We start from the raw sequence: 24,550 nt of genomic DNA, 5'->3' as shown, positions 1-24,550 counted from the left end.
TGGACCAACCTGGCCCAGTGGAGCAGAGAGACTCAGAGGACTCTTCTGAGGAAGAGGCAGCTGGTGAACCTCACCCAGATCCACAGCCAATGGCAGAGGCACTGCAGGAGGAGGCAGGCTCTGAAGGCTCAGATACTGATCCACAGCCAGGTCCCAGCACATCGGTTCCTCAGCTTCCCAGCCCTGGGCTGGCAACAGAAAGCCAGGTACAGGCCAGCTCTCCCCCTTCATCACCAGAGCCTCGGGAGCGCTGCCAGAGGAAGGCTAGAAGAGCCCTCCAAGCCAGAAGGCGCAGTGCCAGGCTAGCAGCACAGCACCAGCCCAGCATCATTAGTGATGATGAGTGCTCGCAGGAGCAGGACTGAGACAGCCGGCAGGTGCGTGCTATAGCACAAGCAGCTGAGCACTGTGAGGCTTAAAAGCAGCCGAAGAGGAAGTGGCTGCGTGGAAGCAACGAGTCCGCTCACTACTGACCTTGCTGCTGTTTGGAACTGATTCTCTTGTCCCTGACCTTGGCCTGTTCCTGTGGATGTGTTTTTGGAATCTCCCTTTGGACTTGAAGCCGTGAGTGTGCCCAGTTGTTGCCTGAACCTTGGAACTGGGTGCTGCCCTGCTCGGACAACTTGGGAGTTATCCCTTGCCTGCTGCCAGTGTGAGTCTGCATCGAGACAGTGAGGGAGTTGCCTAGGGGGGGTGGGGGTGGAGGGGTTGCCCCAGGGGGGTGGGGGTGGAGGAGTTGCCCCCTCACTTTGGAATGCTCTGAATATTTATGGAGCATACTGAAGATAGTAAAATTCCCACTTCGGTCAACCCGAAGCGGGAAACCCGAATATTTTCAGGCTGCACACCCCTATCTCTGTTTGATTGTCTGGCTTGAAACCAGACTGAAAAGGGCCCAGAGCACAGGAGTTATCCAAGGAGACCTGGAGTTGGTCCACTATTGTTCTCTCGATCACCTTTACCAGAAAGGACAAATTAGAGACAAGGTGATAATTGGCCACATGACTTTTCTGTATGGATGGCTTTTTAAGCAGAGGATGGATGATTGTCTCATTGAATGCCTGACAGAAGGTCCCTGAGTCAGTGATTGAATTATGATAGACATTAGGGATTCATTTATGTGGTCTTTACATGATTTCCAGCAATCAGGATGGACAAGGATCCAGAGCGCAAATGACAGCCTTCAAAGATCTATCAATCAACATCTACAACAGTAACTGGGTCAAATGATCCATAAACTGATCAGATGATGTGTTAGATATTTCTTCTGTCTGATTCATGTTATAGGCACACTAAGGACACGCCAAAAGACTGCTGCTGCAATCCAAAGCTTTATTCACAAGCGCCGAGGGTCAAATCAAGAAGACAGGGGAGCACCCACACTCTCTGGCTGCTCCACTCACACTCTCTGACAGCTTCATCAAAAGCCACAAATAAATTCTTAGTGTAAAGCGTATTTCTTTTGTAAAGCGTGTAAAGCCTATTTCTTGACAAGAGAGGAAATTCTGTTCAACTAAAACTAAGAAGAAACTTGATTCTTGTCTAGCAGGTTATTTTTCAGCAAAAGAAATAAGCTTTACACTAAGAATTTATTTGTGGCTTTTGATCCTAGTGTGCCTTTTGCCTTGGAGTTCGGGACCGTTCCCCCTGTCCTTTTGCCTTGATTCATGTTATAACCATAATCCAAGTCAGAGCTTATTCATGAGATTTTGTTAGCAAAAAAATTTGCAAATGCATCACAACTAATTTCCTGTTCCTGAGACAATAAAGATTTAGGAGTCAATAGATGTCAAGGTATCTTGAACAAATGGGATAGCCATGAACTGGCTGGTACCAGATAGCAGAGAAGTAACAGTTTGTTGCTGCTGCTGCTATTTCATAAGACTTACAGTAAACGCTATAACATGCTCTGATGAATTGTACGAATTTTCCACTAGCATTGTTCCATACATCTCCCAGCACTCTTTAGGTCACCCAGCGCCATGATAAACCACAAGTTCAGGTTCCACCCCAGGGATGGGAATGGTCAGCAAGGGGCAACCTAGCTTCTGAGATCCTCACATTCAGAGCTCCCACCACAGCCTCAACAGAGCCTGTGTTTGGAATCCTAACCTCCCCCATCTCAAGCATTCTGGGACAGAGTGGAATGCATGAGTCTCTGTGTGTGAACCATTTTCACTGGGCCCCCTCTCCTCCAAAGTGCCAGAGCCACATTCACTCTTGCTTTGAGTAGATAGTGGTCAGATCATGCTTCAGGCCAAATCTCCAACCCCAAAACAGACTTTCCCTAACAGTCTTAATGCAAAAAAACTAAGTCCGAGTTGTGACAGCCAACAGTCTTGCTTAGTGGTCATCTTTAAAAATGTCTACTCCAGTGTATATCAGCTACGATCTGCACTGAAATAGCAGGTTTATCAACTATTCTAACCCAGACACAAATAGCCATCAGAACCACTAAAACTCCCCAGAACTACATTCCAGAGAGAAGCCATAAAGCAGTCTGGGCTAACAATATGGTATGTTTTTGGTAGGCTCTGGGGTTCCTTTACCCAACCCACTTTCCCCTCTGCCACATAGCAGCTGTGGAGAAAATATTAAAAATCAGTGGGAGCCCGATTCTGATCGGAACTGTAGTGTGGCTGGAAGGCAAGCTATCTTCCCCATTTTAACTCCTCCCTGGCAGTTATGGCTCAAGAAAACATTACAAGGGTAAAGAAGGAGTCCCTCCTCCCCTCACACTGCAGTTCCAAGATGAATCATGGTCCCACCTGCTGTGTGACTATGAGGAATGCAAGTTAAGTTTGGGTTCCTTGGACCTGGTTCACCAAAATGTTATTGTTTAGTTTAGCCCTAAGGCACAGTCCTTTAAAACAAGATGTAAGCCTTCCATCAAAGTATATTTTTTTTACCAGATTATAGGACTTTCTCTCTTCTATTAGACCCAGTATAAAGGGAGGTATAACTGATCGATGGAAGCCTGTAAGAAGGGAAATAATTTAGATTTATTTCAACAGGATTTGGAACATGTCCAGGTTGCTTAGGAAAAAAATGTCCTTCCTCTCCCTGATATATATCCTCCTTCAAGGAAATATGACAGCTTTTGCAAAAACACAGTGATTTTTACTCCAGGACACATTTATGAGATCAATTCTACTACTGCACTGGCGAAACACTACTTGTGTTTCTTACTGAGCCATTTATTAAACTGTAATTGTTTGGAGGAGTAATCAATATGCAGGATGTAGAGCAAAACACAAATCAAAGAAAGAAATGCAGCAGCATGGCTTAAGTGTTTAAACAAATGCAGAAGTAAAATATTCTCATGTTATAGGCATTATAGGCACCTTCACACTTCTTGTAAATCATTGTCACTGCTTTGATCATGCTTTTCAGAAAGGTGATTTCATGGATCAGAATATTTTGCTAGAGAGGAATTTTTTTCTCTTGGCAGAACCCCAAAAATCAAAACACAGGCCTCTGCAGCTGTGGTGAGTAATCTGTCAGCAGGGAAACCATGACACCCTAGAAGAGAGAATACAAATGAATGAAAGGTTACTGCATACAAAATTTCACAGAAGCAGCTGACAAAGAACACATAAAGGAGCACGCCCATATGCATATGCAGAGTGCCTTTATTGTAACATTGCCCCAATCTACATTTCTGCTTTGTCTGTATTAAGATTAAGCCGATAAAACATACCCAATCCATCACTAACCCGAGGCCCTAGTTCAGAGCCTCAACTGCTTTGTAAGTAGAGAAAGAGCTGAATGTCATTTGCATAATGAAGCCATCTCTCGCCCGTATCTTGGGATAATTTCAATTAGCAGCTTCATTCAGATGTTGAATAACATGGAAGCCATGTGGGCCCTTGCAGCACCACACAAACCAAATGTCATGAGGTGAAACAGCAAGTCTCCCAGCATCATGTTCCAGCACAGCAGCATACCTTGATGGAACCACAGCTGTAACAGCAGTGATAGCTTTAAAAAATATTATGTGGCTTGGAAATGGGCTGGGTGCTAGACCGGAGATAACTCAGGTGCCATCCTGAAGGCATTTGGACTGATTAACTGACCCAGCCACACCAGTGCAAGTTGAGCAATATATTCTTATAATAGTCATAAGGAAGATTGTAACTGCCAGGTGACATAGCAGAGTGGAGTAGGTTCACCTGCATCACATAGAATGTCATTGTGGCTATGTTGGCTCAAAACACTTTTTGCCATGACTTTTCACAGCACCCATACCATAATCGTCCATTTCCTGTTTTCAGCCTCTTGAAAAACCAGTGATTGTGGTGAATAGAACACTTCATCATCCACTTCTTGTGGCTTTCTAGGTAAGCAATGTAAAAAGGTCCAGCCAGGAGAAGCCACTTTCCCAGTCTAAGAATTGAAAAGAAATATATAATTTGTAACTGAATGGAATTATATGCCACTGTAACAACAAAAGACCACACAGTATGCAACTAAGGTGTTACTTCCACCCTTGTTCGTTCTCTCTCTCTCCCCTAGTACTTCTCAGCCAAGTTACCTTTGCCTTTTGAAGGGCTTGGCCCACACTGGGGCCAACCTTTGGAACTGTCATGGAATCTGAGCAATTCCTATGGGAAGCTGCTGCCACCTCCACATCCCAGCTGTGACTCATCTCATTTCCCTATCCTTGGCTGTCTCCAAGTTGATGGGCAGGCAGAGGGCTGTTAAAGGGCCAGTATCAGTTAAACAACAGCGCAATAGGCTTCACCTTAAAGATGCCACATGTGTTGCCACTTTAGTGTGCGGAAGCTGAGGGTAGCTCTCTGGATCTCCTCAGAGCTGGAGTGCACAGGGGGTTGCTCGGATCCTCAGTGGTAACATATGAATTAGACCTTATCTTTAACCATGTTGTACAAACATCTCGACTGAATATAAGAAAATAAATAGCATTTTTTCTTCTTTTGGGGTGGTTTTGCATGTGTATAGCACATTAAAGGGCTGTGGACATTACTATACTCAATGTTCCCTATCCTCAACACACATGCAGGTGCACTTAAAGAAACATCATTGAAAAGTGCATATGCGAAGCTGCTTTGTAACTTTGAATATATGGATTGGACTTTACCAGTATTCTTGGCTACCCCATCTTAGATTCATAGTCCCTTCACACCCAGAAATCCGTTTTTCCCATCTACGAATCTCGAGTCACGTCATGCACTTTGCACATCAATGTGGAAGAAGCATGTTGTGTAAAATATTAAAGAATTCCAATTAGCTGCAGGACAGTATAATTGGGTAAAAAACTAATAAATGCCTTATCTAAGGGTAACAATGCCTCTGATTGGTTTGTATGCCATAGTAATGCCACTCTTGTCAGTAGTGTTCTAGGGGTTGGTGTCTTTCCTGTTGTTAGCACTGGTCTGCACAGCCTTCCTTCCACAGTCTCTGCCTGCTATCAGTACTGTTACGCCAGTGGTTAATCAGTGCTTCCTTCAGGGCCTGCAACAAAGACAGCTCATACATCCAATGGCCAGGCTGTCCTTTGGAGCAGATAAAGATACTATATGTGCCATTGTAATGAAGAGGTATTGAATATGCTTTAGAAGCAAGCATAGATTCTGTGGTGGATCAATGGGTACATTTTGAGGCGCTGTTGTGTGGACCAATATAATATTTTTGTAATGACCTATTAAATCATGCTTTAAAATACTAGAACCTAGTTCATATATCAATAATTCATTGTGTATGAATCGAATATATGAACAAAGGTTCATAGAGTATTCTAAGCAATTTTGAAGACATCCATGACTACTGTTATGGGAAGTGAAGATAAAATTTGGTCAATTATACAGGGATCCCGCCCCCTGCTTATTGTAAATATTTTATTAGATTCCATTTTCTATTTTAAATGGAAATCTATTTTTGATTTCATGTTTTCATATATACAAATGTGCTCCTAGTCCTGCCCAGACAATTCTGATTTATAGCAGGCATATTAACACATCTCAGTGAAGGAAATATTTTAAGGAGTTGTTATCTTAGTACAGAAGCTTAAGAAACAAAAGCAGAGTAGAATAAATCACAGCTTAATGAAAACCAGTTCATAAGGTAATGATGCATTTCTTACAGATCTGTTTACATAAAGATACCAATCCAGCTAAAGTTAATCAGTCCTAGATTGTACTGAAACCAATAGAACCAATTCACTACAACTAATGAAATTCCTTTCAGTGGTGGTGTTATGAATACCTTTACATGAATTAGGCCCCAAATAATTTATCACAAAGGGCCAATGTGATGGTGAAAACATTTTGATCACAATTTCAATACACTAGATATCTACTAATTAAATACTACCTCTGGGATGATATGAATACATGCAGGATCAGCACTGACAGTACTTGACTGAGTCTACCCGGAGGCCATCTTACATCTTGTCTTTTGAAACCCAATATACTTCCTCCTAAGCACAGACTAGTAAACAGTTAAGAAACATCACCCATCCTGTTATCATTGCAATAAAGGCATAGCGTCAGCTCAGCAAAGAGCTACCACTGCTGAACAAGAGCAGAGCAGTTAGAATTATTTTTTACAATTTGTTATCTTTTCTGATTTTGTTTATGCTTTTATTTCTCTCTGGTTTATCAGCAGAAAACAAACTTTTTAATGCTATCTGCTCACCCAACTTGTGTAATATTGCAAACTCAGTAACCCCATATGCTTAGCTTCTAATGTAATCTTAGGAATCTGTTAAAAAGTAGGTGCTTGGGAAGTTAGAAAAAATCAGAGTCAGGTGCCTTTCACACTGGGACTTTAAAGTGTTTCAGTACCTGCTCCGCATCCCATGTTTGCAGGGGTTTCACACTTGAAAGGTAGTCATGGAACGTAGTACCACTTTTTGTCTGCAACATCCCTGATTTTTCTCCTTGAGGACATACTGCAATGTTATTTTTTAAGCTGCTGCTGAGTCATGGCTGGCCCGAATTATGTCAGTGTGAACACTTCTGTCCTCTTTTTGCTTCTCTTCCCCCTCCTCTCCTTTTCCTTGGGAGCTGATTGGTCTGTGCGGAATTAACTACTTCCACCCTCCTCAGCTCTCTGAACTCCTTGTCCACCATTTTTATCAGTAAATTGAGGTAAGGGTCATAAGGTTGCTTCTCCGTTGGCTTCCTTCCTCCTAGGTTTGCACACACACACTTTTTTCCCCCAAAGCCAGGAACCATTCCTGAACTTGCTGCTTATTCTCTGTTGGCTTTAAAAGTCAGGAAAGAGTTAAATGGCTGTGTTTCCCTTTCTCCCTCTAGGGTGTGCACACACTCTGTCTCTCTCTTTTTAAAACCAGGAATGGTTTGTAATGTTGAGGTGCAGAAATGTTACTGCTGATTCCCTCCTGGCTTTAAAAGCCAGGAAAGGGTTAAATGGCTGCTTTCCCCCTCCCTCTGGTTAGCTAAAAAACAAGCTTTTTTGCACTGCCTTTTACAAAACATAGCAGCAGGGTAGCTGCCAGGAGGCAATGAACCAGAAGCATTTTAACCCTTTTCTGGCTTGGCTAAAAAAATAAATAAATGAGAATGGAACAAGCAGGAAAAGTACATTTTCCCTCCAGAACTCCACCACTAATTGCCTCTCCAGTGGGCATGGGACAGCCCAATCAGCAAATACAGGTGGGGGATGGGTTCCAATACTGCAACGTTACTAAGCATGCTCAAAGTTTAAAAAAAATGAGTGACATGAATTGCAAAGCCCTGAAAGCCCAACACTGCACAGAGGCTTCAAAGTCAGCCTAAAATGAAAAACAAGAGCCCAAATCAAAACTGCCTCCAACAGTGTAGAACATGGGAGTGCCATGCCAAAGCCATTGTGATGGGGGAGAATGCTCGTAAGTGCGAAAGGGGCCCAAGCGTTTTACATCTGCTTTTGTAGTGTATCTCTCTATTCTGTTTCTCAAGGGAGGGAGTCACCTGCCTTGAAGGAGAAATCATATATAGAAGGCTGGTGGCAGCAATCTACCTCTGCTTGTAAGTCAAGAGGAATAATTTTCAGTCAGAATTCGTAAGGATAATTATAAAAGGGGTTGCTAAACTTCCTCAAGTGAGCAGCTTCTGGTTCATAATACCCAGGATTTAAGCAAAGAGGAGAGAGAGAAGAGCAAATGTTACTTGCCTCGCCATGTTAACACGTTAGCAAAATAGGAAGGTACCTTATAAATGTGGTAAAATAGAAAAGAGTCCAGTAGCACCTTTAAGACTAACCAACTTTACCGTAGCATAAGCTTTCGAGAATCACAGTTCTCTTCGTCAGAAGCAATATTGCAACTTTACTAAGCATGCTCTAAGTTTTTTAAAAAAGTGACATGACGTCCGATGGAGAGAACTGCGATTCTCGAAAGCTTATGCTACAGTAAAGTTGGTCAGTCTTAAAGGTGCTACTGGACTCTTTTCTATTTTGCTACTACAGACTAACACAGCTAACTCCTCTGGATCTTATTCATGTGGTGTTCGTCCTGAAGATTTGTTCACTGTCAGTAGGGATTTAAATACACTTGAAGCATTCCATCAGGGTAAAAGTTCCTTTAGAGGACTTATAATAATTAGAATTACCCATTCTTTCCAAACAAAAACTAAAAATATGTCTGTTTTTGAAAATTTCTGCTAGAATCTACAAAATCATAAACTGAAAAAACCTCTCCTCTGCTTTTTACCTGCATTGTGATTTGATAACCTTGGAAAGCCTTCAGCCTCTCTTGTTTCTCTTCTTCTTGCCCCATGCTTATCCATGTGTCTGTGATTAAAACATTGGCTCCACAGGCAGCTTCCAAAGGGTCCGTTGTGAGAAACAATTTGGTGCCATACTAATGTGAAGAAAGCAGACAAAATGACTCAAGTTCACATGTAGCAGAAAAGAGATTGTGTTTTAAAATTTCACGTGCATACCTTTATGGAGTACTCTTCTGCTATTTTGGTTATTGTGGGATCTGGCTCAAAACCCTGTCAAAATAAATAACAACATTACACTGTATTCTAACCATATTAAAAATATAGACAGCAATCTCAGATTGTGCCAGAAAACACAGTTGTCTAGTTATTTGCAAACTATAGTGCAGTACCTGTCTTGGCAAGGAGCTTAATATGATTGAGCTGAATTAGGCACAAGCTTAAGCAACTGTCCCTTTGATCTTAGAAGGCAAGACTGACACAGGGATTGAGCCATAACCCAGCAGGGCTAACAGAATTCTCTTTGTAATGGGAGGGTGGGTTATTATAACCTAATCAAGGTTAACCATCAGTTTCTGGCTTCATTCTCATATTTCCTTGCTCATTTCAGAATACCACTAAACTGTTTCTTTATAAATCAAGGATTCCTCTTCAAGGTGGAAATGTACTAGTTTTGTTGACAGCTTCATCCCACTAATCCCAGAGTAAAAAAGGCTAGCATTATCAATAGCATCTTATTTAGGTATTCCCAAATTGGATTAAATAAGAAACTTAATTTAGGTTTGTACTTTTACGTGGATTTTATGAAGTTAGATGCCCAGCTAAAATTTCTATTATTTTCCTTTTTAAGACTGATGGTCTGCCCTGTAGATTCATGGCCATATGCTGTTAGCAGTCAGACTCTCTCTTCACGCTGAAAGGGCAGTTAATGGATGAAATATCATAAACCCCCTCCTCATATGCCACAACTCCAAGGCACTGCCTGGTCCAGAGCAGATGTCAGCTAGGCAGGAGGACTGGAAAGTTACCAGGACATGAGTCAGAGGTAGGTGACTGACTGACTATTCCTCCATGCCCCGAAGAAACGCAGAGATAAAGAGGCTTCCTAAGAAAACTCCCTGCCTAATCTCATCAATGCCTTCCTTTACTTCCCCTCACCCATTTACCGTAATCAAGGCTATTCAGCAAACTGGAGAGCTTTTCCCATTCAGTACTTACCAGGTCATCAAGCAATATTTTCACCTACTGTCCATCCCATCTCCTTTGTCCTCCTCTGGAGACAGCCATTAAGCCATTGTTTTGGGACACAGATGTCAATTTTGCCCCAGGGAATGTTTTGCCCTATAACTGGGCTTCCCAGCCATGTGTTCTGGGACCCATTCATGCTCCCCCACATGCATGAATGGGGTGTATGTGTGTGTTCTGGGACCCATTCATGCACCCCCACATGCACTTGCACTTTAATAATTATATGTACAATGAATTCATGTAGCAATTTGTAGCACCAGCACTTTATCATTCTGTGGTACCTGTATTTTAGCAACTGTATTAATGGTTTTCCATATGTGAAGTGCGGAATCATTTGTTGAATAGTTGTTTTATTGCATATGTGTTTTACTGTGTAATGTGGTTTATGTACTTGTATGATTAAATACATCATTGTGGTTGTTAGTAGGCACGTTACGTGGTTTTTGCTGTTATATATTTTATAATACCACTTGTTACTCTTTTTCTGCTCTCTTTATAATGCAGCTTAAACATTTTTTTAATACTGAAAAGACGTAGATAATGTTATTTTCTTTCCTTACCTTTGGAGTTGCAACCTGCAGATTCATCCCAAATTTGGAAGCACTCATCATAATGGAATTCAGGACATTATTTCCATCACCTATCCAGCTCAAGGTCAGTCCCTTCAAAGATCCATAGTGTTCCTGCAGAGAAGGTGAGAAGTAAATGGCTGATCAAACCAGCACTGTCACAATTCCATTCTCTTCAGAAGTCAGTTGTTAACTATGAAGAAGGCCTTTGACTATATTTGCAACCCAGCCCACAGATGGCATATTCAAGGCTGACTCTTTCTGATCTCTCCTTGCAGGAAACCCTAGAAACATTTCAGGGGTTTACATTAGCCTCTAAATGCAGTGTTATTTACAGCCAAATAAAAGTTCATTGGAAGAGTAACTGTGCTGGGTTGGATCAGAATTTCTGCTGACACTTCTGTCAGCAAAACAGAAATTTCTTACCTCCTCCTTCCACATGCAGTTCATTGATCTCCAAAACTGCTCCTGGAGGAGAGGGACTCTCATGAACTGCCTGAAGGATGACTTGGGGGTCTACAGCAGAAAGGGAAATTGGCAGAAAATACTCCTCCCCTTCCATTCATGGAAAATTTAGTTTGGACTCAGCCTAGTATTCTGCCTTCGCTGCCTTGTAAATATGAGGCTTCATTGAAATATGAACTCAGGAATTCCCAGTTTGCACCTCCCACTCTGGGCTGCAGGACTATATCCCTTTCTGTGTCTTTTTGGAAGCTTCTAGTTGTTTCAAATATTTAGGTTTAATGTCCAAATTTCCCAATTTTTAGCTGAGTGCAGGTCGATAAAAGTGTGCTGTTAAGCAGAAAACTGACTAATTTTACCTGAAGTGTAAGATAATCAGCTAAAATCTGGACCGGGTGGTCAGAATCAGACAGTCCATTTATCACTGGGATTGAGGCCTCTTGAGCTAATAGTTCCAAATCAGTCTGTTTATATACTCGGGCCAGGATTGCATCTGCCATGCTGGATAGTACTCTGCAGAAAAGTAAAATAAATATCAAGTCAAGCCTAATAAATTCAGATTATCTCTACTGCCCTGATAATGTATAGTATATGGAGCAAATTGAAATAAGTCATTTATTTTATATTTTTAACAATTTAAAATTTAAAATATCCTATTGTACAATCCAGCATAAGCAAAGAAAGAAAAAAACAACTCATTGTCTCTTTACATTTGAACTGTTTAATGAACAGCTAATGTTTCCAGACAATTTGCATTAAAGAAATAATTAAATTTAAATTGAATCCCCCAAATGTAACCTACAGCTTCAGATTGGAAAACAGAGATCCAGGTAGTGGACGCACAGGTAAGGCTTTCCCTAGGTGAGGGAGGGGTTTGCGCCACTGGTGTCCTCCTCTCAGCCCCTGGGAAGTGACTGCCAGCACACGCACTCTCTCTTTCTTTCACTCACAGCTTTTCCTCCCTGATTGGATGGAAAAGCCTTGCCTTTATGGCACCTTCCCCTACCCTCTGTCCTGGCTCCACTAACCTCCTCCTCAATTAGCCCTCCTCCCTTGCAGGATGGAGGGGGGTGACAGGTACATAGCTTGCCTGTCAGAGCTGCTCCTGACTCACTCCTCCCAGCCCCAGCTGTTGACCCTTGGGTATGGCATCTCTGCCCTGCCCTGGCTCACAGGGGCCTGCCTGGGCCCAGGTGCTCCCCAGGCCATCATCCAGACTAGGCTACCATGCTTCACCTGGACCACTCTGCACAATCCCCGGGGGAAGCTTTCTCCCATGCCTCATCTAGGTTCCCCATGCCCGCCCTGGCTGGCCCCAGCTCTGCTGCCATTGCAGTTGCTGCCTTTCCCACTGCCGGTACCTAAGCAGTGGCCCCCCACTGCAAGTAAGTGTTGTGGGGGTGGAATTCCTCTGCTACAACATTTGGGCTTTAAGGGTCTGCCAGTCACTGCAGTGTCTTCTCTCCCTTTCCCATCTTAGGGAAGGGGTCCCCGGGCTTGCTTCAAGCGTCCCACTGCTGCCAAGGCCTGCCAAAGTCCCCCCCCCCAAGTCCGGGCAAGCTGGGTGACCTGGACACGAGATTATCATAAGAAAAGTAACTTCTTAAGTACACTACCAGAATTTTACCAACATGTCCCTTGGCTTCTTATCTAAACTAGAAAATATAAATATAAGCCTTAATATTTTTTCAAGTCTGGTTGGTCCAGTGCCCAGCTCTTAGGGCTAAACTAGACATGACATTTAACTCAAGACCACTACAGACTTGTGGCAGTCATCAGCTGCAAGTTCTTTTTGGGAACTCAATTCCCAAAAGCCACAGAGACCCAAATTGGATCAGGACCATGACATGGAGAAAGGAGGGGCTTTGGCCTTTCTCTCTTGCCATGATTCAAACCCCGAATAACCTTGGGGGAATTATTTGCCCACTAGGGCTACATGTCAAAAAAACAAAAAACCGTGACCTACTAACTACAGAATATGTAAAACAATAAAAGTATATCAAATGTACAGTAATTTTTATTTAAACAATACTCCTAGTGAAGCAAACGGCTTGTAAAGGCTCAAGAGCGCACATGGAGCCTCCGCAGCTCTCCGCCCAAGGGAGGAGAAGTCCATGGCGGTCCCTGTGCTAGTTATTTTGCCCACGAAGTCACAACCAAACAATATACATGTGCCCAATGGCAAACAAATTTGACAAAATATATTACAGAAGGCGTGAATACAGTCAACAAATATATAAAGCCCCAACTGAAGGGGATTTACATCAATAGATTCCTGACAGACTTGCTCATTACACGTACAGGTACACTATAAAAAGTGTTACCCAATGCAAAGCGTACTTTCATGGCAAATTTTTTTCATAGAAAAATTAAAAGTGTATACTTTTATTGTTTTACATATTCTGTAGTTAGCAGGTCACGGTTTTTTGTTTTTTTTGAAGTGTTTTCTGTGTCCCTCTCTTTGGTTGGCACTAGGGCTACATGTGCACTAATACTGCAGGTGCAACCCCCAAAGAGGTGAGTAGTACCCCTCAGTGATATTTTGGGTCAGGAAAACAATGAGGAAGGCTTAAGCCTATCCTCCCCCTGCACCGTAATCCCAATCCAAATTGGGTCCCTATGGCTGTTAGGAATTGAGTTCTCACAAAGAACTTGCAGCTGCTGTCTGACTGCATGTCTCTGTGGTGGTCACATTTTAAACATCTAGTTTGGCCCTTAGGCTCAATCAACATATGAGGTCAAACGATCAATGATCAATCTCCCAATCTTTTTAAAATGTGATTTGCAGGCTGACAGGGCTGTGATGCTTAATCCTTCCCTTTGGGCTGCTTTTGTGAAGAAAATTCACTCACCTTCCAACACTTTCCCACAGGAGGCAAAAAATCAGCTTTGTGGAAGCAAGTTTGATTTAAAAAATGGACTGTGGTGAAAGAAAGATTCTCTCCCCAAGCTCTTCTCCCAGTACTATTTCTGCAATCAGATTTACAGTTCCCTGTGGAAGGAACATGCGAGCCTGTGAATAAACCAGAATCAGGCTTGTCACAAACAAATAGAAGTTTATTTGTGAAGTCTGAATTCAGGTTTAGTCTTAAACTACACAATAAACGGGGACTGATCAACTCTTTTAAAAAGTGAATTGTAGAATTGAGGAGGAAATTGGTTCTTCTGTTTAAAGAAGAAGCTTGGTGTAGTTTGTCCCAATGGTTGGAGCACCACCAATAAAGAGTCTTGTAGCACCTTATGGAAATGGGGAAGTAACAGGATAATTACAAACCGTGCTGTGTCGGTGATACTTTCATTAGTGCCCAGGTGAATATCGTGTGCTGTGAGGAAACTAGGATATCCTCCAAGGACAGCAAATCCTAAAACAGACACAATACTCAGTTCTTTTAGATATCCAAGATGGGACAAGTAATTTGTTACCACATGAGAGAGAGAAATTCTACATATGAAGCTTCTCCTGGCACAAAGATGCAATTATGGGGAAAGTCCCAGTTACTGAATTTCTGGCTGTCATGTAGTTGAAGGAGAAGGAGCCCTACTACTAAGGACCCCCCTTCCTATATATGGACTGTCTGCCATGACTCCGTTTTGGCTAAATTCACTTTGACAGACATTTTAGGAGCTAGCAATGCCTCAGTTTGGGGAAGGTGAGGACATTAATCAGGCTATGCTGATGAGTGGAAGGAACTGATTCACTGATGGGACATCTGCATGCCTACCCATCACTGTAGGGGCTTGCAAAGCCAGGCTCCCATCTTGGTCTATCAATGTAATTTCATCAGCAAATGCAAGTATTCCTGAGTGCAAAATCTCATTACTATCAAGCAGCCACATGGCCTTGATTACTTTTACTGACCTTACCTGAATGTCTCCTACCAGTCTGCTCCTGGCATGGATGAAGCCTCCACCCTGCCAGCCCTCTTCTCAACCCAGGACACTCCCCTGCCTGAATGGACACATCTTTTGTTGCCTTTCTGGGAAATCCCCTACCACCTCAGTCAGAGCCAGGAAATCCATAAAGACTCAACCTAGACTCACTCTGAATTCCTTTATTTGTCACTCATTTCTTTGATTTATTATTATTTCATTTATTTTATTACTTCGATTTATAAACCGCCCATCCTCAGGGGCTCTGGGTGGTGAACATCAGTTAAAATCAATAAAAACAAAAAAACAATAATTCTAAAATCAACATACAAACAATAATAAAATAAATTAACCAAATACATTAAGGTGCAACAATGGGGAGAACCCCCCACCCCAAAGGTGGGAGGCCGACATGGCACCGCCTCTTCTACCACCGAACACCTGGCGGACCAGCTGTGTCTTACAGACCCGGCGGAACGATAATATGTCCTGCTGGGCCTGGGTCTCCATTGACAGAGCGTTCCACCAGGCTGGGGCCAGGACTGAAAAGGTCCTGGCCCTGGTTGAAGCAAGGCGGGCTTCCTTAGGGCTGGGGACCACCAGTAAACATTTATCCGCTGATCGAAGCACTCTCCAGGGAACATACAGGGAAAGGCGGTCCCGAAGATATGCTGGTCCCAACCCGCTCAGGGCTTTAAAGGCAAGAACCAACACCTTGAACCTAATTTGGAATTCAACCAGAAGCCAGTGCAGCTGGCGGAGGACAGATGTGATATGTGACTGGTAGGATATATCAGTCAGGACCCGTGCCGTCGCATTCTGGACCAGTTGTAGTTTCTGGATCAGTCCCAGGGGTAGCCCAGCGTAGAGTCAATTACAGTAATCTAGACTGGAGGTGACTGTTGCATGGGCCACTGTATCCAGGTCCTGGGGCATCAGGTAAGGGGCAAGTTGCCTGATCTGAAGGAGATGGAAAAATGCAGACTTGGCAACCGCCATGACCTGGGCCTCCATCGACAGGGAGGCATCCAGGAGCACACCCAGAAGCTTCACCACTGGCAAAGTTGCCAGTGGTGTCCCATCCAGGGCAGGGAGCTGGATTCCAACATCTGGCAGCCCCCGTCCCAGCTGCAGGACCTCCGTCTTCACTGGGTTCAGTTTCAGCCTGCTCTGTTTCAACCATGCCGTCACAGCCTCCAGAGCTCTGGCTAGATTGTCCGGGGCCGTGTCTGGCCGGCCATCCATCAACAGAAAAAGCTGGATGTCATCCACATATTGATTACAGCCCAGCCCAAACCTTTGCACCAACTGGGTGAGGGGCGCATGTAGATGTTAAATAACATTGGGGAGAGTATCGCCCCTTGTGGAACCCCGCACACCAAAGCCAGACACAGCCCCGGACAATCTTGCCACGTCTGCATTATTCCATCTCCGTCAGATCAGGCAACTTGCCCCCTACCTGACGCCCCAGGACCTGGCTACAGTGACCCATGCAACGGTCACCTCCAGGCTAAATTACTGTAACTCACTCTACGCTGGGCTACCCCTGGGACTGATCCGGAAACTACAACTGGTCCAGAATGCGGCAGCGTGGGTCCTGACCGGTATATCCTACCAGTCACATATCACACCTGTCCTCCACCAGCTGCACTGGCTTCCGTTTGAATTCTGAATCAGGTTCAATTTGTTGGTTCTTACCTTTAAAGCCCTGAGCGGGTTGGGACCAGCATATCTTCGGGACCGCCTCTCCCTGTATGTTCCCCGGATACCACTTCGATCAGCAGATAAATGTTTACTGGTGGTCCCCAGCCCTAAGGAAGCCCGCCTCACTTCAACCAGGGCCAGGGCCTTTTCAGTCCTGGCCCCAGCCTGGTGGAACGCTCTGTCAATGGAGACCCAGGCCCAGTGGGACATATTATCGTTCCGCCAGGCCTGTAAGACAGAACTGTTCCACCAGGCGTTCAGTGGTTGAAGAGGCGGTGCCATGTCGACCTCCCACCTTTGGAGTGGGGGTGGGGTTCTCCCCTCCATTGCACCTTAATGTATTTGGTTAATTTGTTTTATTATTGTTTATTGTATGTTGATTTTAGAATTATTGTTTTTTTTGTTTTTATTGATTTTAACTGTTGTTCACCGCTCAGAGTCCCTGAGGATGGGTGGTTTATAAATTGAAATAACAACAACAACAACAACAACAGCCCTCCCCTGATATCTGCCCCCACCCCATGTATGGTGTGGAGATAGTTGGTAGAGAGAAACTTTTCTCCCTCTCCCGTAATAATAGAACTTGGGGTCACTCTATGAAGCTGACTGCCAGTAGATTTAAGGCAGACAAAACTAATACACATAATGTATAGTGGACTTGCAGAACTCACCACTATGAGATGTGGCACTGGTTTAAATGGATTTTAAAAGGGGGTTGGACAGATTTATTAAGGATAGGTCCATCATTGGCCATGACAGCTCGGTAGCACTTTTAACATTCAGAATCATTGCTTCTTATCTTCCTAATCAGTGGTACACATTGCACCTGAGCTTCTATTACTGTAATTTCCAAGGATCCTGAAAGATTTGTCCATCCTGAGTCTTCCTTTCACTTTCCTTTTTAACTAATCTACTAATCTTTGGGAAGTTAGTTATTTTGAAATTAAACATGGCTGTGTTGGATTTTCTAGATATCTTATTCCTCACTTATATGTTAAATCTGATAGGCCTGTGGTTTGTATTCTCCAGCAGTTTCATCACACTGGACCTCCAGAATAACTCTTAAGCAGCCTGGAGATAAAAATGTCCTGTCCCTTTAACAGAGGATGTTATTTGCCAGGTGATGCTATTTACCTCCATTCCATGACAAGCTTCAACTGCCCATTTCCACAAATTCCAAGTAGCACCGAAACCACCACAAAATGGTGTCTTCCATTCCCATCCCCAAAAGGAGGTCTGAAGGATACCATGATCAATGGTCTTTTAATATTAAGCACTCTGGTCCCTCAGTTCTTGGCTCCGAGTTTTATTGTATAGTAATATTTTATAATTTATTTCTGTTTTCTGTGTTTGAATGCATCCTGCTTTGAGCACTTATAAAGCAGAAAAATAGCCTATCAAAGCAATCACTATTACTGATTTTTAATAAAACAGGGCTAAAGTCTAGCATTAAGCAGACAGAACATTGCACAAACCAATTTTTTGGGAACATTATCATAGTGTTTTCTGGGATAAAACATTAATTTTAGGGGAGGAAGTTTAACGAGCTCTTTAACTCTCACCAGTAGATGGCATCATAACCATTCGTTTGAAAGCCTGTACTTTTTAAACCCCCTGAATGTCTACTTTGGCTGTTCGTTTATGCTCATATCTAATCAAGAATGTTGTTTATGTTGATGTTTAAACATTTTTGTGTGGATCACAAAGAATACAGAATGTGTTTATTTTTTATGCAGAAAGAAATGTTTATTACAACTCAAAATCAGTATGATTCAGTGAAGGATAACTTTTAAAGTTGATTTAACAACACTGTCTAATTTGGTGTAGTGGTTAAGAGCAGCAGGACTCTAATCTGGAGAACAGAGTTTGATTCCCCACTCCTCCGCTTGAAGCAAGCTGGGTGACCTTGGGTCTGTCACAACTCTCTCACAGCTCTCTCAGCCCCACCCACCTCACAGGGTGATTATTGTGGGGATAATAATGACATAATTTGTAACATACTTTCTAGAGCTCTCTCAGCCCCACTCACCTCATAGGGTGATTGTTGTGGGGATAATAATGACATACTTTGTAAACCGCTCTGAGTAGACGTTAAGTTGTCCTGAAGAGCAGTATATAAATCAAATGTTGTTGTTGTTGTTGTTGTTGTTATTATTATTAGATTGTGCCCATTACTTTCTGTTATCACTTGTTTTTCTTGGTATTAATGATCAAAGAGATAAGACTAAAGTATCAATAGCCAGAATTTGGCATAAAAAATTATGAAGCAACTGGTCATTTTTTAAAAACTTCTTGCATCTATTTTTTGTCTTTTTATCTCATTGGTGCTCAGTTCAAATGACATCCTGACTTTATCATATTAAGAGAATATAGTTCATTCACAAAAATTTACTCTCACAATTTTGGTCTGTATTCACCTGTCTCTGTAGATAATCTCGTCCTTGTGCTTTTTTTTTCAAAAATCATTGTTAAAGATTTTCCTTGTAATAAAGGCAGATACTGAAAGACAAGAAGGAAAAGCGCTTTTTGTCATAAAGTATGCACAGAGATCATAGTGGTTCTATCTATTTACACTTGATGGACTAGTCTAAAAGAATCCGTTTGTCCTTCCATCTGTGGGATGCATAACTTCTCAGAAGATGGAGCTAAGAATCTCAAAATTGGTCACCAGTTTCAGGATATTCTTAAGAGTTGCAGTGCCAAACATGAAGATAATTAGAACATTCTGGCCCACATAATTGCCAGAAACTCCCCCCCCCCTTTTGCATTGGAAGTCATAATTGTTTCTAGGAGACACAGCTCATCAGAAAATTAAGCTAGGCATTTGGAAATTGATCACCGAGCTCAGGTTGATGATGGGAGTGGCATTGCCAAGAAGCAAGAAAATTGAGAGATGCTTGAGCACTATATGCAGTTTTGCACCTGTGAAACATGATCAAGTTTAACAATGAAAGAAGCTGGTTTAATAGTTACTGTTTCCTGCCCATTATAAGAATTTTTTTTCCTTTGTGAGTAATTTAAATGGCAGCTGAGAGGGTGGAAAAAGAGGATCTATTTACATTTGAAATCTGCTATCTTATAAGAAATGATATATATTGAAAACCAAAAATAAAGTAATCACATGATCCTAGGCATACTTAACTGGAAGTAACCTACTGAATCCAATGAGATTTACTCCCAAGTATGTGTGCAGCCTAAAATATGCAATTAATTCTTAGATGGCACTTTACACACACACTCAATCACACACAAACAAAACCCAATTCTTATAAGCGCTTAAGAGCTAAAAGGAGATGTGAATAGCTTCACTAATCTCCAAGAAGACAGTTACCACTAAATTAAATGTATAGCTTTACAGAAAAAAATATAAGACACTGAAGTCATGTGCATACCTCCTGTTTGTGTTTGATTCTTTCTTTCAGATCAGATGCCACCCAAAGCAAGTATTTGATTTCATCTGCTGTATAATTTTGCAGAGTCAGAAGATCACCACCTTTCAACTGAACAGGAGTTTCAGTAGGTTGTCCAAATCCATATCTCCTAAAATGACCAAATGAATGTAGCTCATAATTCAAAATTTGGTCTTTGAATACAATAAATGCCACATAATCAGTCATGGTGCGTCCCAAGCAGCCTGTGGCCATGTAATCCAGATTGCCTGATAAGAAGCACACCCCAAATCCATGCCTAGATAGCATGTCATGGTATCTACTTTCATGCTATAATCTATCTGTCTGTCTGTCTGTCTGTCGATATGTATCATCTATCTATCTAAACATATGTAACATTTAAAAATATTTCTGCTATTGACTTCCACAAGACAATGTTAGCTCAGGTTTGTAATGGGTATACATTCATATATACTGAAGTTAAAAGACATGCATTGCCCTATCTACACAAACTGGTGATTATGTATATTGGGAGAATTTTGTATGGTATGCTCTGCAGGCACACAAGGAAGGAATAGCAAAAATGTGATGACTGAGAAATAGGTTGCCAACTCTGGCCTGGAAAATTCCTGGAGATTTGGAAGGAGAAACTGGGAAAGGATTCCATCCAGAATCTATGGTATACTGTAGAGTTTGCCTTCCAATGCTGCCATTTCCTCTAGGGGAATTTATCTCTGTAGTCTGGAAATCAGATGTAATTCTGGGAGAACTCCGAGCCCCGAACTGGGATTGGCCTATATAATTGCTAGGCTTGGTTCTTAATGATTTCCATCTTGTTCTAAGAGATGCAGCTGGAGGAGAGCAAACCTGCCCAATACCCATCCAATCTAACCATGTTTCACCACCGACTCTTTCATTTCCATTCTGACACCAAATGCAACTCTCTTATTCTCTCCCACACAGGTCTGTGACACCAGTTAGTGTATATGGGACAAAGTAAATGGTCTGCAATTGAAAAGCATGTCATGAAGGACAAAATATATTCCCATCTAAGTACTGACATTGGCAGACTTGGGTGGCAGATTTAGACAACAACCCATTGCCTGTATTTCAGTATCTATCTATAAATTATCTCATCTTTTTATAAGTTGCTCATAATAGTGTATATGATTTGCCTCTCCCCAGCATTGCCTCAGTATAACATGTGAGTTATATTAAGATGAGAGAGAATGACTAGTCAGAGATCACTCATAGATCTTCATAGCTGAATGGGGATGTGAACCCAAGTCTCCCACATCCAAGTCCGATGTCCACTAACCATACTGGGTCTCCGGTGATCTCTCTGATTGGGTGGCAGGTTTAGATGACAATCCAAGGGCATCTCTGATTGCAACACCTTACTTTTATATAAGTGAATGACTACTATGTGAAAAATTAAAACACTGCAACTGGACACAAATGAGGCAGTAGCAACTGGCACTGGGCATCTCAGCTTCCAGTCACAGGGACCCCATAGGAAGTACAGTATGTTTCTACACCCAGAGCACATTAGTGTGTCCTCCATATGTCTATTCATGCATTTGCAATATACAGACATGGCCTATGTGATCACAATAACCACTTCCTATCATTACAGTTGATATTTAGTTACTATATTAATGTGCTATTAGCAATTTCTTTTAAAAATCTTTCTAGTTATACTATTTTGCAATATTATTCCAATATTTAGCAAAAGGAATCAATTTAGTCATGTAACTAATCTATTCAAATGTATATTTCTCTTAAAAAACATGCATCATTTTTTCAGTTCTGGAATTTAAGGATTTTAACCACGTCATTCAGACCATTGTCATATTAGCAGCATTTCAATAGCTGGTTAATATCATCTTTGCTGCCACTAACAAATTCTCCATTAATAAATTTATTAGACAACAGAAAACAAACACATTAAGTCAAATAATCAGTGGAGCCAGTTTTTTCCGTTCCTTCTGTGGGTTATTTATGGGTTCTCCATTCCCCTCTCTCCCAAAATAAAAAAGAGTCCAGTAGCACCTTTAAGACTAACCAATTTTATTGTAGCATAAGCTTTCGAGAATCACATTCTCTTCGTCAGATGCATGGAGGGCAGAAGGAAACTGGTCAAATATAGAGGAGGGGAGGGGAGGGGAGGGGGGAGGAGAGGGGGGATGTAAACAACTCCTTTGATATGACTGCATCTCCATATCAAAGGAGTTGTTTACATCCCCCCTCTCCTCCTCCCCCTCCCCTCCCCCCCTCCCCTCTCCTCCTCTATATTTGACCAGTTTCCTTCTGCCCTCCATGCATCTGACGAAGAGAACGTGATTCTCGAAAGGTTATGCTACAATAAAATTGGTTAGTCTTAAAGGTGCTACTGGACTCTTTTTTATTTTGCTACTACAGACTAACACGGCTAACTCCTCTGGACCTCTCTCCCAAGTTCATCTCTATCAGAAATGAAAAAAGTCAATGTTGTTTGTGAATTGAAGGACACAATTCATTGGGAATGAAATGCAGCTACATTTTCCCTGTGTTGCATAAAATTGTAGAATAACAATCTGTAAACAGAATGCTAAATGATAGAAATAGCTTTGACAATTTTACTGTAGAATGTTGATCCTACTTTTGTGGCTACTAAGCAAAGGAGACATGAACCCCTTCTGAACAAGCCAATTTTCCTGGTTCAGTTCTCATACTGCGGACAGGGGGTTGTGACCATCTGTACCTGATTTGCTGCCATGAGTTGTCACTCCAGCTACTATGTGGCTTTTCTGTGGATTTCCTGAGAGCGTTTACACCTTGATGCTTTAAAAAATCCATTTTTCTGTCTGCTGTTTCCCCGTGCACACTCCTTATCCTGTTTTTTAGCATTCTACCATCTTCTGCTACCCTTCCACCCTCTGCCAGCCCAATTCATTGTGACTAAGATCACAATGACCACTACGGTCTATCTAGCCACTTCCACCCCCTCTTTTCTATCCCTTTCCACTTTAAAAAAAAAATTCAATCCAGTGCAGGATTGATGCACTGATGGGCTGAGAGGAAGAAATTGAGAGCCAGTTTGGTGTAGTGGTTAAGAGCACGGGACTCTAATCTGGAAAGCCGGGTTTGATTCCCCACTCCTCCACGAAGCCAGCTGGGTGACCTTGGGCTAGTCACAGTTCTCTGGAGATCTCTCAGCCCCACCCACCTCACAGGGTGTTTTGTTGTGGGGATAATAATGATATACTTTGTAAACTGCTCTGAGTGGGCATTAAGTTGTCCTGAAGGGCGGTATATAAATCAAATGTTGTTATTATTATTATTATTATTATTAAATCCAGGAAATAGATTGATCTAGCATTCCAGTGATGCATCGATTCATTGCATGTGCGAAAAGAAAAAAGGCGGAATGTCACCAATGACAGCATCGGTGACCAAAGCACCAGCACTCATTGATCCCAATGTGTTTTGACACAGTGCAAACTAAAAAAAATGACATCACGCTAACCAAACACGAGAGATTCAAAAAGGCCCAGACAAGCCAGTTCCATGCCTTTCGGCTTGCCTTCTGGGATAGCAAGGAGTTATGTCCCCGGAGCAGAATGGGCTATGATTTATTCCTTTTAGAAACTTGGAAGGCTATGATTTGGACAAGTTGGCCCAGGATTTCTCTCCCACCTCAGACATTATGATGAATTTGGATTAAACACTCACCGAACATACTGCTGCAGAGGAATGTTGATCTTCTTTGCATTTCCAGCACGGCATAGGAACCTAAAATTAAACAGCATATTCATTTAATGCTACAGTTGTAGAAATCCCTGGCCTTAACTGGACTTAGGAAAGAGGGAATGCCTCGTCTTGCAGTGAAAGAGCAAAGGTAAACCCATCATGAGACCATGTTATCTCTAACTCGTTTACCTGAGAGATCTGCCGAGGAGTAATATGTTGTTCCCTTTTGTAAATACTAAAGATAAAGGTAATCAGTTAGGTGGATTGCAAAATCTTTACTTTGTGTAATTAACACAAGGATGAAACATTATAGCAATACCTATAGCCCTATTTAATTGATGTATTTTCATGATGGAAGAAACTCTTTATTTTATAGCTACAATGCAATCCTAAGGATGTATACTCAGATGTAAATTCCCCCAGAAATGTTCTTAAAACTGAAGTCATACCACATGCAGACACCCAGTTATAATAACATTTAATTTATATACCACCCTTCAGGACAACTTAATGTCCATTCAGAGAGGTTTACAAAGTATGTTATTATTATCTCCACACAACAATCACCCTGTGAGAAGGGTGGGGCTGAGAGAGCTCTGGAGAGCTATGACTGACCCAAGGTCACCCAGCTGGCTTCAAGCAGAGAAGTGGGGAATCAAACCCGGTTCTCCAGATTCTCACAATCATTCTCCCTTTTTGAGGCAGAAGAATCATACAAGTCAGTTGTAGGGTCGCCAGCTTCCACCTGGGAAATTCTGGAGATTTAGTGGTAGTGCCTGGGGAGTGCAGAGTTTGGAGAGGAGGGGGATCTTATAACTTAAGAGTCCACCCTCCAAAGCTGCCATTTCCTCCAAAGGAACTGATCTCTGTAGCCTGGAGATACTTG

General features: G+C 42.2%; 1 protein-coding gene across 1 annotated transcript; it reads right to left on the bottom strand.

The window, feature by feature from the left end:
- Nucleotides 1-3,000: 3,000 nt before the first annotated feature.
- OTC (ornithine transcarbamylase) lies at nt 3,001-23,723 on the bottom strand. Its single transcript, XM_054973698.1, has 10 exons — nt 23,647-23,723; nt 19,936-20,083; nt 18,961-19,042; nt 14,244-14,331; nt 11,329-11,482; nt 10,499-10,621; nt 8,910-8,963; nt 8,678-8,827; nt 4,249-4,386; nt 3,001-3,522 (listed from the first exon to the last, which is right to left on the bottom strand). Exons 1-10 carry the CDS (start codon nt 23,721-23,723, stop codon nt 3,463-3,465), a joined length of 1,074 nt encoding a protein of 357 aa, XP_054829673.1. The 3' UTR covers nt 3,001-3,462.
- Nucleotides 23,724-24,550: the final 827 nt, after the last annotated feature.

Source organism: Eublepharis macularius, chromosome 3, assembly GCF_028583425.1.
Source record: "Eublepharis macularius isolate TG4126 chromosome 3, MPM_Emac_v1.0, whole genome shotgun sequence".
In the NCBI taxonomy this organism is placed as follows: Eukaryota; Metazoa; Chordata; class Lepidosauria; order Squamata; family Eublepharidae; genus Eublepharis; species Eublepharis macularius.
The sequence above is the reverse complement of the archived record's forward strand: the minus strand, read 5'-3'. Positions and strand labels throughout refer to the sequence as shown.